General features: G+C 42.2%; 1 protein-coding gene across 2 annotated transcripts in view; it reads left to right on the top strand.

The window, feature by feature from the left end:
• vwc2l (von Willebrand factor C domain containing 2 like) overlaps positions 1-15,936 on the top strand; it is a 40,024-nt gene extending 24,088 nt beyond the window's left edge. Inside the window, exon 4 of one of the 2 annotated variants that reach the window (XM_033987109.2) lies at positions 12,582-15,936. In XM_033987109.2, coding sequence (XP_033843000.1) covers positions 12,582-12,733 — 152 coding nt within the window. In that variant the 3' untranslated portion in view covers positions 12,734-15,936. The remainder of the gene's footprint in view (positions 1-12,581) is intronic. The other variant, XM_055230563.1, reaches the window with a different exon arrangement.
• The last annotated feature ends 777 nt before the right edge of the window (positions 15,937-16,713 follow it).

Here is a 16,713-nt window from a genome sequence, read left to right as displayed (position 1 = left end):
TGAACAGAGCAAAGGCTGCGGGGCAGTCAGCAACAGGAGTGAGGCTCTCAAGGACAGGAGCAGGGGCAGGACGCTTGCATCCATGAGCAGGGCCCACTGACATCGGGGCAGGGGGCACAGGTGCAGGGGGCACTGGTGCAGGGCCCGCAGGCACAGGGCCCGCAGGCGCAGGGCCCGCAGGCGCAGGGCCCACAGGCGCAGGGCCCACAGGCGCAGGGCCCACAGGCGCAGGGCCCACAGGTGCAGGGGCCTCAGGACCATCCATCAAGCCATATGCAGGGCGTTTCGACACAGGTGCAGGGCCCACACGTGCAGAGGCCATAGGTGCAGGGCACACAGGTTCAGGGCGTTTGGAGACAGGTGCAGGGCCCACAGGTGCAGGGCCCACAGGTGCAGGGCAGACAGGTGCAGGGCCCACAGGTGCAGGGGCCTCAGGACCATCCATCAAGCCATATGCAAGGCGTTTCGACACAGGTGCAGGGCCCACAGGTGCAGGGTGAACAGAAGCAGGGTCCTCAAAGACAGGAAACGAGCCAGCAGGCACAGGAGTGGGGGCCGGGCGCTTGGACTCAGGACCCTCGTTGTCAGTATGTTTACGTTTCCTCGGCACTCGACAACCACTGCTCATCTGTGTGGACTGGGGAGGAGCCAGAGTAGGCTCATGAGAAGTCTGAGAAGAGTTTCTCTGAGCTCTCTCTGCTTCTACAGCCTGCAAATAGTATGGGGCTTTTTCCTCTTCAGACAAATAGAGCCACTGTAGGAGAAAAGAAGAGAGATTAATACTACTGTAAATATAACAGGACTTTTTTAGATCATCATATTCTGTCAATAAAATGTGTTGGTCACTGCTGTTGAAAGAGAGAGATATAAAACACATTTTTCAGTGGCATAAGTGAATTTAAAACGTTGAATAACTATTGAATCATTTTATATTAGCACATTAGCATTAGCAAAGGTGTTTTATATTAAGAACATATAAAAGACTCATTTTAGACTTACTCTTTCTTGCATTGTAGCGTTCAGTACCACACTGTTCCTGGTATGGAGCTCACTCTTCACCCTCTCCCACTGCTCCTGTTTGAACAGAGCGAAGGCTGCAGGGGAGTCAGCAACAGGAGTGAGGCTCTCAGCGACAGGAGCAGGGGCAGGACGCTTGCATCCATGAGCAGGGCCCACCGGGGCAGGGGGCACAGGTGCAGGGGGCACTGGTGCAGGGCGTTTGGAGACAGGTGCATGGCCCACAGGTGCAGGACCCACAGGTGCAGGGCCCACAGGTGCAGGGCCCACAGGTGCAGCGTGCACAGAAGCAGGGGCCTCAGGACCATCCATCAAGCCATATGCAGGGCGTTTCGACACAGGTGCAGGGCCCACACGTGCAGAGGCCATAGGTGCAGGGCCCACAGGTTCAGGGCGTTTGGAGACAGGTGCAGGGCCCACAGGTGCAGGGCAGACAGGTGCAGGGCCCACAGGTGCAGGGCCCACAGGTGCAGGGGCCTCAGGACCATCCATCAAGCCATATGCAAGGCGTTTCGACACAGGTGCAGGGCCCACAGGTGCAGGGTGAACAGAAGCAGGGTCCTCAAAGACAGGAAACGAGCCAGCAGGCACAGGAGTGGGGGCCGGGCGCTTGGACTCAGGACCCTCGTTGTCAGTATGTTTACGTTTCCTCGGCACTCGACAACCACTGCTCGTCTGTGTGGACTGGGGAGGAGCCAGAGTAGGCTCATGAGAAGTCTGAGAAGAGTTTCTCTGAGCTCTCTCTGCTTCTACAGCCTGCAAATAGTATGGGGCTTTTTCCTCTTCAGACAAATAGAGCCACTGTAGGAGAAAAGAAGAGAGATTAATACTACTGTAAATATAACAGGACTTTTTTAGATCATCATATTCTGTCAATAAAATGTGTTGGTCACTGCTGTTGAAAGAGAGAGATATAACACATATTTTTCAGTGGCATAAGTGAATTTAAAACGTTGAATAACTATTGAATCATTTTATATTAGCACATTAGCATTAGCAAAGGTGTTTTATATTAAGAACATATAAAAGACTCATTTTAGACTTACTCTTTCTTGCATTGTAGCGTTCAGTACCACACTGTTCCTGGTGCGGAGCTCACTCTTCACCCTCTCACACTGATCCTGTTTGAACAGAGCGAAGGCTGCAGGGGAGTCAGCAACAGGAGTGAGGCTCTCAGCGACAGGAGCAGGGGCAGGACGCTTGCATCCATGAGCAGGGCCCACTGACATCGGGGCAGGACACTTGGACACTAGTGCAGGGCGCACTGGTGCAGGGCCTACAGGTGCAGGGCCCACAGGTGCAGGGCGCACAGAAGCAGGGGTCTCAGGGCCCACAGGTGCAGGGCCCACAGGTGCAGGGTACACATAAGCAGGGGCCTCAAAGACAGGAAGCGAGCCAGCAGGCACAGGAGTGGGGGCCGGGCGCTTGGACTCAGGACCCTCGTCGTCAGTATGTTTACGTTTCCTCGGCACTCGACAACCACTGCTCGTCTGTGTGGACTGGGGAGGAGCCAGAGTAGCCTCTCTGGTCTTGGCTATCACCTCTCTTGTTGCTTCAGTCACTAGTTCCATATTTTGCCCATCCACTTGAACAATCTGTTTGGTAGTGATGACTTTCTTTTTTCGTGTCACCGTTTGTCTCAAAATCTCACCATTTGAGACTTCTTGCCTCTGGATAACCAGAGTTTGATCCTCCATGGTCATTTCTGTCAACAACTGGGGATCTTCAAAAGACTGAAACCGATTGTCAGTTGTAGGCCAATAACCATGTCCCTGACTCCAGACATTAGGTGGCATAGGAGCTTGTCTCTGACTCCAGACATAGGGCGGCATAGGAGCTTGTCTCTGACTCCAGACATAGGGCGGCATAGGAGCTTGTCTCTGACTCCAGACATAGGGCGGCATAGGGACTTCTACCACTCTAGGTTGAGACAGAGGTACAGAGACATAATTCTGGACTGGATAGAGGAACTGGAACTGGTGGTTGTGGGCCATTTGAGGAATAGGTTCATATGCCTGCTGGGCATTCAGAAACCAGAAGTTGTTCTCCATGTTCAGTATTTAGTATTGAGTGACAGATATGGAGCTGCAAAAAAACAAAAAAAAAACAATGTTTTAACACTGTGTTTAAACAAGTAAATGCAATATTGAAATGCTTTATATCACGCTATAAATATAGTTTTTAAGTTTGAAAGTCTTTCTGTTGAATATGTCTAAGGATGTTAAATACAGAGAATAAGTTAAGCTGAGAAGATCTGATAAGTCAGTTTAATCAAGGGCTAAATAGAGCTACAGTTAGTTATTGTAGCTTTAGTTCACATTTTTGATGGAAAGTTACTAGATTACTGTACACTAAACCTGTTTTTTTTTGCCTAAATCTGCTGCTACAAAATCCCTAAACCCACCAAAGTTGTGCTTACTGCATTGCACAAAAGTTAAAACATATTTGGTAAAGACATATCACAGGGAATTGTGTGTACGTTTCAGTAACACCTTAAATAATGGACACTACTTCACTAATTCAACATGTGGAAAACCATATTTACCTCTTGTACTCAAAAATACGTTGATAATGAGCAGTTTTGGAGAACTTTTGTAATTGCTGTGTGTAACGTCAGGAGCTCAAAAAAATGCTGCTGACTGTATGCTCGCAAGTGAGATATGAGCCAACTTTCCCGCGGTCACAGCCCTAGTAACTTACAGCATCCAGAGTCATGACAACAGCGTGACATCACCGTCACCATAGCAACCACCGTGTTCCACTGTGCAGTGCATGTTAGTAGCCTGTTTCAATCATATTATTATTATTTGAAATATGAATAATATTAAATTAATATTAAATATAGTATTTATGCTTTTTGTGCTGTATTTTACTTTGTGAAGCATGAGGAAAAACAAATATGCAAATCTAGAGGTTTCACTATTGTATTTTGATAATTTATTTGATTAAAGGAGGTCTATTGACATAACAATAGCAAAAAATGCATAGATTATAGGACAGTGGTTCTTAACCTTGTTGGAGGTACTGAACCCCACCAGTTTCATATGCATATTCACCGAACCCTTCTTTATTGAAAAATAAAATATGAATTTTTTCAAATTCAAGACACGTGTGTTTTACTGGTGCACAAAATGAACCGTGCATTAACATCACTGTGTTCAAAGAATAAATAAAATGCTTGAACTCACAACAAATTACATACATACCTTTTCACAAAGACATGACCTTGTTTAATACTACCATTTTTACATACTACCATATTTTAATTTTAATGTTTTAACATATTGTATTCATGCTATTTATTATTTTTAACATTTTAACACACACCGTAACTCCACAACCAATTGTGCTCTCGTGTAAATTCAGACGGCATGTCAAAGCAGAGGCATGAGGCTCTTTAAATACGTTACTGTCATTACGATAATGTGCTTTCATGGTCCCTTGAAGATGTCCAATCAGAGCGCAATTGTCACCGGGATCCTCCCAGTCAATGCTGGGGCATCACTCTGGCCGTGTCTCATGCTGTGTCTCAATTCACCAAAGTGCCCTTAAACTCTTGTTGCGTTTGAACGGCGCATTTAAGTCGGGCGGGTACTTCGATAGGCACATCGAAGGGTGCATTTGTCAAATTGGGACACAGCCGGCTTCTGGAGATGCTCGCAGTCCGCAAATCATATGAGTCGGGTGCATGTCTTGACCTCCACCGAACCCCTAGGGTTCGATCGAACCCAGGTTAAGAACCACTGGTTTACGTGGATAGAACTAGAGGAATCAATAATTAGAACTGATTATTGGTGTGTGTGTGTGTGTTTGCATGTACACAAGAAACCAGACTGCCCAAAACGTGTCAGTTAATTCATAGATTTTGTGATTTACAATGGTATTTGGAAGTCCAAGTCTATTACCTTTATTGCTGTATTTTCTTTGGTTGAGTGTTTGTCCACTGATCCAAAAGTTGGCAGTTCAAATTCCTCTCTCAACATAAACATCATTGGCTGAGTGGTCTGATCCACTGACCCAAAGGTTGGCGGGGCGATTCCAGCTCCCACAGATGAATGTTGCCTTTGGGTCCTTGGGCAAGACACTTAACCGACCAGTGTTTGCGTGCACTGGTGTATGAATGCGCGTGTGTGTTCCTTGATATAAAGCGCTTTATAAAATTTACCATTAGCACATGCACAGGTGTGAACAGCCAGAATGAAATCAATTACTCATGTCAGATTGTGCTGTTTACATTTCAATAATCTGACATCAGAACTCTCATTATGATCCGGTCCGTGATGTGCATGGAAACATGAAATGGCAATATCATCCAGGCTACATTTCTCTTAGCAGCTGTCCAGCTGTTGTTAAAACCTAGCCAGGCGTACAACCCTTTGTAGTTAGAGCTATAGGTTATTGAGACGTCAGCTTTTCCGTTTCTGTGTGTTTCAACCTAAAAACCCCCGCACAAAAAACAGTGGCAACATGGGCCAAAGAGAAGCACAACTCAATAAGTCAGTCAGCCGCTGGGAGGCTTTATCTCCCAGCCACAGTCCTCTGCAGCCTGACTGATGCAGCTCCAACAGAAACTGTGCATTCTGGCTTGCAATGCATCAAGGGCTGAATTGTATTTAATGAAGTTAAATAGAATATGATTAGGAACCATTTGGAATATTGTTTATAAAACTGGGCTACGTTAATAGAGGTGTTGTTGTCTTAAAGCTGGCGTACTTGATTTTAAAACATGAAAGGAGGGAGTAGGAATTTAAATCTATCCAAGTTCCTAGCTCTCACAAACTCATAGTATGTTGCGGCTATTCACAAACAGGGGTGTTGGACTGGGGGAAAAGGGTACTGTTTACCCTGGGCCCAGTGCAGGGAGCGGCCCCTTACAAAGTCTCTAAAGTGTATTTTTCATCAGACAGCATGTCATGCGGCCAGCCAAGACAGTTTGTACCCATGACCTACAATTTGGTGCTACACCCCTATTCACAAGCATGATTTTAGGCACATGCACAGTTTTAGAACAGTTTTTTTTTTTCATTGTACAGGAGACACACTCTCCTCCCAAAATGTATTTTAGCCACGTACCGGACTTAATTCTGAGTTTGCCATCGATAAATGTAACTAAATTAAATGTAAACAGGCCACAGTGGTCTAATTTGGTCACAAAGTGCAGTTTTTACATCGTAATCTATTGGCAAACTTTTTTACTGATTCTGAACAAAGTTGGGTACTCCAGCCTTTAAACACCATCAATATTATTGCATAAACTGAGGCAAAAGAATACATTTTATTTATTATTGCAATAAGGAATAGATGCTTTGAAATGAAGTTGAATACAAGATCAACATAGCACTATGATCTGAACCAGCCGTCAACTCTTGGACTACAGATGATACTTCGTCTGAATTGGATTTTATAAGACATACTGAGTAGTTAGTATTTTGAAGCATTGAGCCAGTTGTCTGACTGTGACCTAATTTGACCCTTCACATTTTACACAGGAGTCAAAACCTGGACAAATCACGGGCTATTGTAGTATGGACCTGTCTGACTATATTATGCTAAATTGACTCTTGTGACTTTTAAACTAAGCTAAAGATGTGTTTTGTTTAATTCACACATATTTGAGTACCCTTTATGAGTCTGTCTACATCCCCAAAGCTCAAAATGCTCTGTTCCACCTTGTGATGTCATGAAGCAGTAATTTTCAAGTTAACAGCTACATTTTACCTTTTGTTCTGACGAAATTGGCAATTCCAGGGCTGAAATTATCCAGATGATTCTAGTGAAGGAGTATGGAGCTTAAAAACACAGTGAAGGACTTAATCACATGACATTACAAGGTGGAACAGAACCTTTCCTGTTTGAGAAAAGAAAACAGCCTAAATATACAGGATTTGTGTGTTAAATATGGGTAAATGAAACAAAACACAACTACAGGTATGTTTTTGATGAGGAAAACATTATAACATAGATCAGAAACTAGTGGAATATGGGCCCTTTAAATCGAGTTTGAAACGATCAAGACAACATTTGAAAAGTGTACAAAGTTTACTTTGTTTCTCGCTAACCTGGAGAATGAATATCTTGGTCCAATGTTGTAGAGTGCAGGGCTGAGTTAACATAGATCAGAAAATAGCCTAATTTAAGTCTTTTAATGAATAAATGATGTAATGAATGCATTCTAGAAGGCATTATACTGAAGGGAACATCATGATTGCCGTACACTGCACTGCACATTTGAGCCGTCTGTAGCTGATTAGCTTTGATTGACATGTTCTCGTGAAAGCGGCTGTTTATGAATGTGTACAGAATACTTTGTACCCCAAGGCTATAGCTGTGTAACTAAACATTATCCAAATTGAAGTTATACCATGTATCTACTCTTCAAGATCTTGTCTGGGGATGATTGATGTGTCGAGACAGCTTGATATCAGACTAACCTATTTGCAATTGACCACCTCCCATTTGCCCCCTTTGGATAATTAGATGGGAGCATACATTGTGAGCTGTCATACCCTTTCTGACAGTTCAATTTAAAGGTGTACTATGCAACTTTTCTGGTGGAGAATGCACCAGCTGCTTGTCTATGAGGAGATATTATTGCTTTGCCTTGAATGCTCTACATAATACATTAGACTCTTCCTACTGGTAGTGTCAAGAAGATGACACTATCCAGCCTAAGTTACAGGTCAAATCTGTGAGGAAGTATCAGTAAAACAACATCAACAATAGTTAATAGAAAACAGAAGTTTAATGCCATAAAATGGAACATTCCAGGCAAAGCAATAACATCTCTGTGTGGACAGGTGACATAGTCCACCTTAAAGCTAATCACTAAAAATCATGGAAGGCTATAACATCATAACTGCAATACATAAACATTTTGTCTCCTAAATAACTCTTTACAGCCCTTAAGTGAACTGTTCAGTATATGGGACAGGGGCGAGAATTGGCCCCGTAGCAAGGATGACGAGCCAAAAGTCCCAAGCTTGATCTATTGAACTATATAAACAGACTTGGCATTGAACGCACACACCCTTTTGCTTGGTCAACCTGGAGTGAGTTGGTGTAACCTGTGTAGCTGTCCAGAGGTAGATCAATGGGGACAGACTAGCCCAAGCTCTCCCCTCCTTTTCTCTCCATGCTTCCTCTCCTACACTTCCCTCCTCTTCTCATCACCTCTAAGCTCAGATCAAAAGGAGTTCATCAGACCTGTATAGTTCAGGGAAACTCGTCTCTGCACAGGGATATTGGCTGTCGTGCTGCTGTGACCAGTGAAGGCTAGCTGGTGTTTACAGCTAACTGGAAAAGACTTGCAGTAAACATTAAGGAAGACTGAAGCTGCGGGGAGTAAGCTTTGTGTTTCTTTGGGCTAAGCCTTTATAACAATTCAAACAGGCAAACTGTCAATGACTGTGGTTTCATGTGGTTAGATAAAGTGGCTACATTTTTAAATAGCTCAAATACTGACCTATTTTTTTTCAAAGCAACGTTACTTTTCCCTAAAAATAGAGAACCCATGTTAGGTAAATTTGTAAATGTAACATTCAACTCAAACGGCAGTTCTATACACACACCCACACCCACACATTTATATAATGTACAAAATCTCCTCCTCACCCTCCCCGGGTGGTCTCATTCCCACTTTTCCACTCTCAGGACCTGTACCAGAGGCCTGGGAGCTTGAGGGTCCTGTGCAGTATCTTTGCTGTTCCTAGTACTGCACTTTTCTGGACTGAGATGTCTGATGTTTTTCCTGGAATCTGCTGTAGCGACTCCTCCAGCTCGAGGGTCACTGCCCCAAGTGCACTGATGACCATGGGCACCAATGATGTCTTCACCTTCCAGGCCTTCTCCAGCTCTTCTTTGAGCCCCTGGTATTTTTCTAGTTTCTCATGTTCCTTTTTTCTGATGTTCCCATCACTTGGTACTTGGTGTGATGTTCACCACAACGGCTTTGCTCTGTTGTTTATCCACCACCACAATGTCCGGTTGGTTCACCATCACCATTCTGTCAGTCTGTATCTGGAAGTCCCACAGGATCTTGGCTCGATCATTCTCCACTACCTTTGGAGGTGTTTCCCACCTTGACTTCGGGGTTTCCAGTCCATACTTTGCACAGATGTTTCTGTACGCTATGTCCTCCACTTCGTGATGCCGCTCCATGTATGCTTTCCCTGCAGCACCTTACACCCTGCAGTTATTTGCTGGACTGTCTCAGGGTCCTCTTTGCACAGCCTACACCTTGGGTCTTGTCTGGTGTGGTAGATTTGGGCCTCTATTACTCTGGTGCTAAAGGCCTGCTCCTGTGCAGCCATTATGAGTGTCTCTGTGTTGTCCTGTGTTGGATTTCTTGATATCAGCCACTTCAGTGATGTTCCAGTGGTACATCCTGTGCAGGGGGCTTGTCCTGATGACATGATGGTTCCTCCAGCATCTCTTCCTCTGCACTCCACTGTCTGAGACATTCGCTGACCACATCATCTATTAGGGCCTTGTCCTTGATGTACTTATGGATCTTGGATGTTTCATCCTGGACAGTGGTTCTCACACTCACTAGTCCTCGGCCTCCTTCCTTACAGCTTGTGTAAAGTCTCATGGTGCTGGATTTGGGATGGAACCTCCCCATGCATGGTCAGGAGCTTTCAGGTCTTAACATCTGTGGTCTGTATCTCCTCCTTTGGCCAGCTTATGATTCCTGCTGGGTATCTGATTACTGGCAGGGCATAGCTATTTATTGCCTAGCTTTTAATCTTGCCATTGAGCTGACTTGCCTTACTCGCCTGAGGTATTTGGCCGTGGCTGCTTTTCTTGTTTCCTTTTTAAGGTTGCCATTTGCTTGTGGGATACCAAGGTACCTGTAACTGTCCTCAGTGTCTGCTATTGTTCCTTCTGGGAGGGAGACCCCTTCTGTGTGGACTACCTTCCCTCTCTTTGTCACCCTCCGGCTACACTTCTCAAGCCCGAAAGACATTCCAATGTCTGTGCTGTAGATCCTGGTGGTGTGGATCTTATCTTTCAGGTCAGTCGCTGCCTCGCTCAGCATGATACTTATTGGGGCTTCATACCCAATCTCCGGTTGGGGAGTTGTTGTTAACTCCCCTCTGACCTGGCGTCCTGGCTTCCGCCGTAGCATTTGTGTTCTACCTTGTCAATCTCAAATTGTGATAGCAGTTGCCATTTGTGGATGTTGGAGGACTGAGCTACTAGTTGCTTAGCCGTAAGCTTAGACTGTGGGTGGTCATCTGACTTTCACACGGGGCACTCCGGTTCAAATCTCCCCCCCCCAAGGGAACAATGAGCTATTACTAGCCAGTGTGGGTAAGTGGGCAAGACCCTTCAAGTTACTGTCTACCTCATACAATGAGTGCGAATGAAACTTACAAGATCCCATCTCAGACGTCGCCCGGCCAAACAAGGTCTGTGTCAGGTGTTGAGGAACCAAAGCACCTTGATGAGAAATGGGCTACTGGAACAAGACGGAGATGGGTGAGATGTGAGAACAAGACTCTGACTCGTGTCACTGGAGAAGTAGCATTCCAACAGAGGGGTTACATGAATAGGATGGAGATTTTGTATATACATATACATATACATATACATATACATATATATATATATATATATATATATATATATATATATATATATATATATATATATATATATATATATATATATACATATATATATATATATATATATATATATATATATATATATATATATATATATATATATATATATATATATATATATATATATATATATATATATATACATATACATGTATGTGTATATATATACATATACATATACATACATACACACACACACATGTATATATATATGTGTGTTTATATTTGATACAAAGTCAATTAACCTTTGTATAATTAACCCAAATTAACCCAAACCTAATGATGAATGACTGTAATCAATATTTCATAATTACACTTCTACATATGTTTCATTTTAAATCAGTGTTTCTTTTTCAGAGCAGTGATTTCAAACAGGTTTAAACTTCGGAATACAAATCCTTGTTTTTCTTTGGATTGCGATTTGCACATTTACTTTTATTGTCTATGCCAGTGTTTTCCAGTCAGGGCTGTGCAACCACTTGGTGCACTCCTAGCAGGGGGTACTTAAAATTCTTACAGATTATATAGCATTTGAATAAAACAATCTTATCCATCCTTATAAATGTTTTGGACATAAAAAAATATTAATATTAAAAGTAGAAAATGAAATAGTTCTAAATCTCAATATATTTCTAGGTAATGACCAAAAAAGATGGGGAATGACTGATTCATGTAGCCATATCAAAGTCTTATGTAAAAATATTTTTGGTCAGCTTTCTTCATGTACTACAATGCTTGTGATACACAAAAAATCTACACATTTGGATGTGAAAAATGTTCGACTTCTACTTAATCTAATCTTGCTTTAATGAACACGTGAAATATGACCAATTAATCAATTCCAGAATAATATCACTACAGATTTAGATTAAATAATCAATTTTAATTATTGGACATTCTAAGTAAAACTCCCATAATGTCTTGTGGTTAAGTAATGTTGTAGGTGGCTTGGGTGTCATTGGGCTGTCCAGGTCAGCTAACTGTACTGATTTATATTGGCCCTGATAAGGTTACATTACCTCACATAGATCACATTTACTGAGACTCTAAAAGAAGGAGAGAGTTAGTGTTAAAGGGTTATGAGACGTACGAGTTTTTTTATGAGCGCTCGCCCACATATCCCTCCTCTGGCAGGTTCCACAGGGCAGAATATGGACTGATACTCAAAGTCACCGTTACACCAATTGAGCTGTTGATTGCTTCATTTGAATGATTAAAACTGGGGCGAATCCCTGGCTCCTTTCCTCACCAATCAGATGTTCAGCCTAATATCACCAAGAGAGACGTAGGATACAATCTTATCATGTTATGCCTTCAGTACACAATGTAAAATCACAATCAAACTAAAGATATCTAAAGAGCTCCCTGGCTAATTTGTCAATCTACAGTGAATACACTTTATTTGTATGCATTACAAATACAAAAACTGAAACAAATAAACTGTTGTGGTTTAAAGATTCATCAGGGCCTTATTTATCCCCATTGTTTTGGAGTGCATTTGCATGTTGGAGTGGTTGTGTGAGGATAGCTGAGGAGTGCGGTGGCCTTTTCATGCAGACTAAAATGATTAACAGGGTCCTCGGGCTGCCTCTGCGAGCGAGCTCTCTTGCTCTGTCTTTCTGTACTCCAGTCTGTGCACTGCCAAGCCTCTGCCTGGCAGCCTCCCCTGCTCCAGGCGCATTAGGATGCAAAGCGCTCCATGTCGAGGGAGATGGGGAGACTAACAAAAGCGCTTTAGTGTTGCAAAAACAAGCCCATCGGTGCGTGCCTGTGAAAAGATCTGTAGGTCTGCGTTCACTCCCCTCTCTTCAACAGGAGCCACCTCTGGAGACACATCACTCTATACTCACCCTTTCTCTTGTCTTCTCTCCTCCTCCTCCCCCTCCCTTGTCCCTCTCTCCCCTCCTCCTCCTCCTCTGTCCTCCCATGCGGCAGGTCCAAATTGCTTTGCTGGAACGACGATCATCCCAGCCGGGATGGAAGTGAAGGTGGACGACTGCACCATCTGCCGCTGCCATAACGGGGACTGGTGGAAGCCGGCGCAGTGTTTGAGACGTGAGTGCCTCAACGGCCAGGGGCTGTCATAGGGACTCCACCATGAGAGAATCGCTCAGGCAAGGCCCTGCCCACTCTGCACCATTTTGTATGACTGACAGGGCAGGAGCACAACTCAACACCTGACACCAGGAAGTTTCAGAGGGACATTGTCATAGCCACACAAACACCTGCCGCAGAAAAGGACTGGTCTTGTGGCTCTTTGAATCCTATATATTTTCTGAAACTTGACATGCTCGACTTGCTGCTCTCACAGTTTGTAATCTCCGACTGTCTCCATGTTGAATCGCTCATCTGTTCGTCATTGGGCCGTGGTAGCATCACTGCACTCACACAGGTGTTGTAAATGCAGCAGCAGGAAAACAAACCGTAAGCACACTGAACAGCGCTTTTGTTCTGTCATGTAAGGCTACTGCTGCAAGCACTTTAAGAGTGCACTTCACAACTTCACTCTGAGAGCTTGTTTACAAGATGCACTTCACTCACATGTTTGTTACTTTTGTATCACTATGGCAGGAATTCACCCTAACACCACTGTCTTTTATAAACAGCATTCTTTGCTTCACCTAACATGTTCCTGTTTTAGTATTGTGATGCACAGATGGAAAAGAAGGTTATTATTACAAATGCAGCTTCAATCTCACAAAGATTCTTGTAAACCCAGGCAGCAAATATTGGAATACTTAATCAAAACTTTAGGTAATTTCTCTGCCTCAAAGGTCCATATCCTTCAAATTATCCTCCACAAAACAACTGCTTGAACTTGTGTTATCAAAGTAATTAGCAAAGCAAGAGCAGCCTGCCTCAATTTCTTTTAATCAAAGAGTATTTGGAGATAAATCATCCAGCTGCTTGCTTGGCGATACTGTTGCCGCTACGCCGGCACGCAACAAAAACTGAAAAGAAACTGGCAGTACACATATGTCTGAATGTGGTTATTGTCCATGAGAGGAGAGTGGGTTATTTATCTCATAGGCACAGTATGCTGAGCTGCACCCACTCATGACAACTCCACTGCAAGAGATTATTACACATTTGGGATTCACTTGGCCCTTTTCATATAGTAGCATTGAATCAGGCCAACTAATGGCATTCACAAGACTCCAATAAGTGCCCACTCGTTCCCTCGAAGGACAGTGCTGTGTAAAGGATTTAGTGTGAGAAATGCTGTTGCTTTAATCATTTTTGTATTTGATAAACAAGTAGAGTCTAATCTAATATATTTGAGTCCAAATATTTACATCTAGTATATTCAGTGTTTTGAAGGTACCATCAATAAAACACTAAAAAGAAACAATATTTATTAAGAAATTAGCTATACATTTCAAAATAAAACAGGAACAGCTGAACTAAAGATTTTTATTTTTTGTGAAATGTGCTATACCTTCATCATTGCAAGACGGGACCAGTGCCTTGGTAGACAACTTTGCTTTATGAGTAGACCTTCGTTATTACTCAACTAGTAGGGATTATTCTGATTTACTGCAGTCCCCTGTCCATCCCTCTAAGTCAGACCATGCCCTGAATAAGTAACATAGCAATTTAATAACAAACTGTTAACTTTAATAACAAAAACTGACCTCTGAAAGAAACATAAAAATGCTAGAAAAATCTAACAAAATTGTATACATATTAGACATACAGCCCAACCCCATTTCCAAGTGATTCTTTTTTGTTCCTAATACTGTTATCATATTTTGCACTGTACTATACATTAAAAATATGAACAAAGCCCAGTGAGTGTTTTCATAGATGATAAATACAACTCATTAATTCTAAGGTGAATTCCAATAAGCTCTTGCTATACATCACCAGATTTCTCCCCATTTCCAGAAAGCCTTGCCCGTTAACCTTCTAGACCCTACTCCTGGGCTGTGATGGATGGTCTGCTTAATACTAGCTCACAGCACTCTGTAATGAGCCAGAAATGAACATGGGATAAGGAACTCAAAAAAGTAGTGCTGTTAAAACGAATTCTTTTGGGTAAGGCTGTGTAATAAACTCCCCTACGGTGTTTCAGGGAGCAGACAGCACACAGGGAGAAAGGAAAAACTGCAAAAATGAATGAGCGTGGGCGGGGACTTGTCAAACAGGCTTTCATTTTATCATTAGGCTGCAGTGATTTAGTGTCTTTCAGTATAGACACAGAACTCATCTATCTCGCCTCTCATAATAGTAAAACTGACAGCTATGGTTTATCAATCACCCTCTCATTGCTCGAGACGTTTCCAGATTAAAGCTAGAAGTTTAAGTCTTCAAATGAACTGAAAATGGCTAATGATTATTCCCCCACAGATGTATTACAAAACATAGCCACAAGAAAGTTAGCTTTTCTGCCACTGCATCAAAGCCATTTAGACATAAGGTATGAAGGAGTTTAATTTTTTTTCTCTATAATACAGTGTCATAATTACATTTTCTGCAAAAGACAAAATTCAATACAACCAAATCAAACAGAACATTTGACTATGAATGCAAAGATTTCGCACAATTTTACAAAAGAAAATTTCTAGAAGGTAAAGTAATAGAAATATTTACAATTGCCAAACTATCGACGTAACTTGAAATGAAAGTGGTACAACACAATTGTTGGGTTTCGGTAACACCTTTTAAAACCTAGATATGACATATATTTCAACGATTTGAGCCAAGAAAGTGGAAAGTCAAAAGTTGGAAATGCTTAGAATGTTTGTATTTGAATGTCCACTCATGAATCCATCTGTGCTGCACATATCGCAGGCTTGTACATGGGCATTTTGTAAAGGTATGCCATTTGCTCTTTTCACGAGACACTAACTTACTGTAGCTCAAAATTATGTTCGTTTTTCCCTATGTTCTTATTGTATTTTACAGCAACAAAACTGTTACATGAAGTGTGCCTGAAAACCAACATGGTATGGGAGTGAAAAACTTATTATACAATCAATGCTATTGTATTGTTTTTGAGCACCAAGGGTCTGACTATGTGGAATTCAAATCTACAAATAGAAATATGTACGTGATTGTATGGAGTTACACTGTCATAAAATTCTTAATGAAAAAGGTAAAATGAGGGTCCAAATAAGGACCCTTGGTGCTCCCCATCTTGTTCATATGTAAATATCTTTAAACATATAATGTGTATTCTGAACTCTGAGGTTGGAGTAAAAAAAAGTCGATGCGAAAGAAAATGAGTATTATTGATTGAGACAAACCCTATTTTGTTAAGCTGACTTGAAAAGAAGTGTTATTCGCCAAAAAACAGTCTGGATATCTTTTTTGTGTCATTTATCACTTGGGAAACTATAGCCAAAGATGACGAAATAGATGATGAAATTGTATGTTTGGACAAGAAAATATCAGTGCTCTGGGTTGCTTCAGCAGCGCGCTCTATTGAAGTCTTTCGATAGCATAAACACTCTTGACATCTACTTCAAATTTGTGTGTGATATATATTATATATATATATATTATATATATATACACACACACACACACACACACGTACACTTGGCTAAAGAGTAAAGGTATTCATTTTGAATTTCAAACATCATAATGGACCAAGGACATTGTAATAATGCAAATATGTTTAGGCCATTATGCTTATAGTAGTGGCTGCAACCAACTAAGAAAAACAAGCCAAAATCCTGCAAGTACTAAAACGCTGAGCTGAATATAAAGACGGCCTATTTTCAGGTAAGGTTTATCCAATTTTGTTCATAGCCTTTCTGCCTAATAATCTGCCTAACTTTTTCCCCAGTACTGAACAGGCATAATGTAGGTAAAAATCAAGGAATATTGAAAGCCTGAGTGCCAGTAAGAGGTTGTGCCTTGGTAATAGCGGGTTCGTTGGTTGAGAGCATAACTTACAGGTTCACACAGCAACTCTCTTTCATTACAAAGTCGACTCGGGCTTCCATCTCGTCCTTGATGCTAATTGCCTTCTACCACCTCCCACTGTGGACCAGAAAAGGGAAGCAATTTTATGCAGCACATACCAATCAATAGCAATTAGGTGCAACCCTGACTAATC

The sequence above is a fragment of the Periophthalmus magnuspinnatus genome, chromosome 21 (assembly GCF_009829125.3).
Source record: "Periophthalmus magnuspinnatus isolate fPerMag1 chromosome 21, fPerMag1.2.pri, whole genome shotgun sequence".
NCBI lineage: Eukaryota > Metazoa > Chordata > Actinopteri > Gobiiformes > Gobiidae > Periophthalmus > Periophthalmus magnuspinnatus.
Note: the sequence above shows the minus strand (reverse complement) of the source record. Positions and strands in the feature narration are given on the sequence as shown.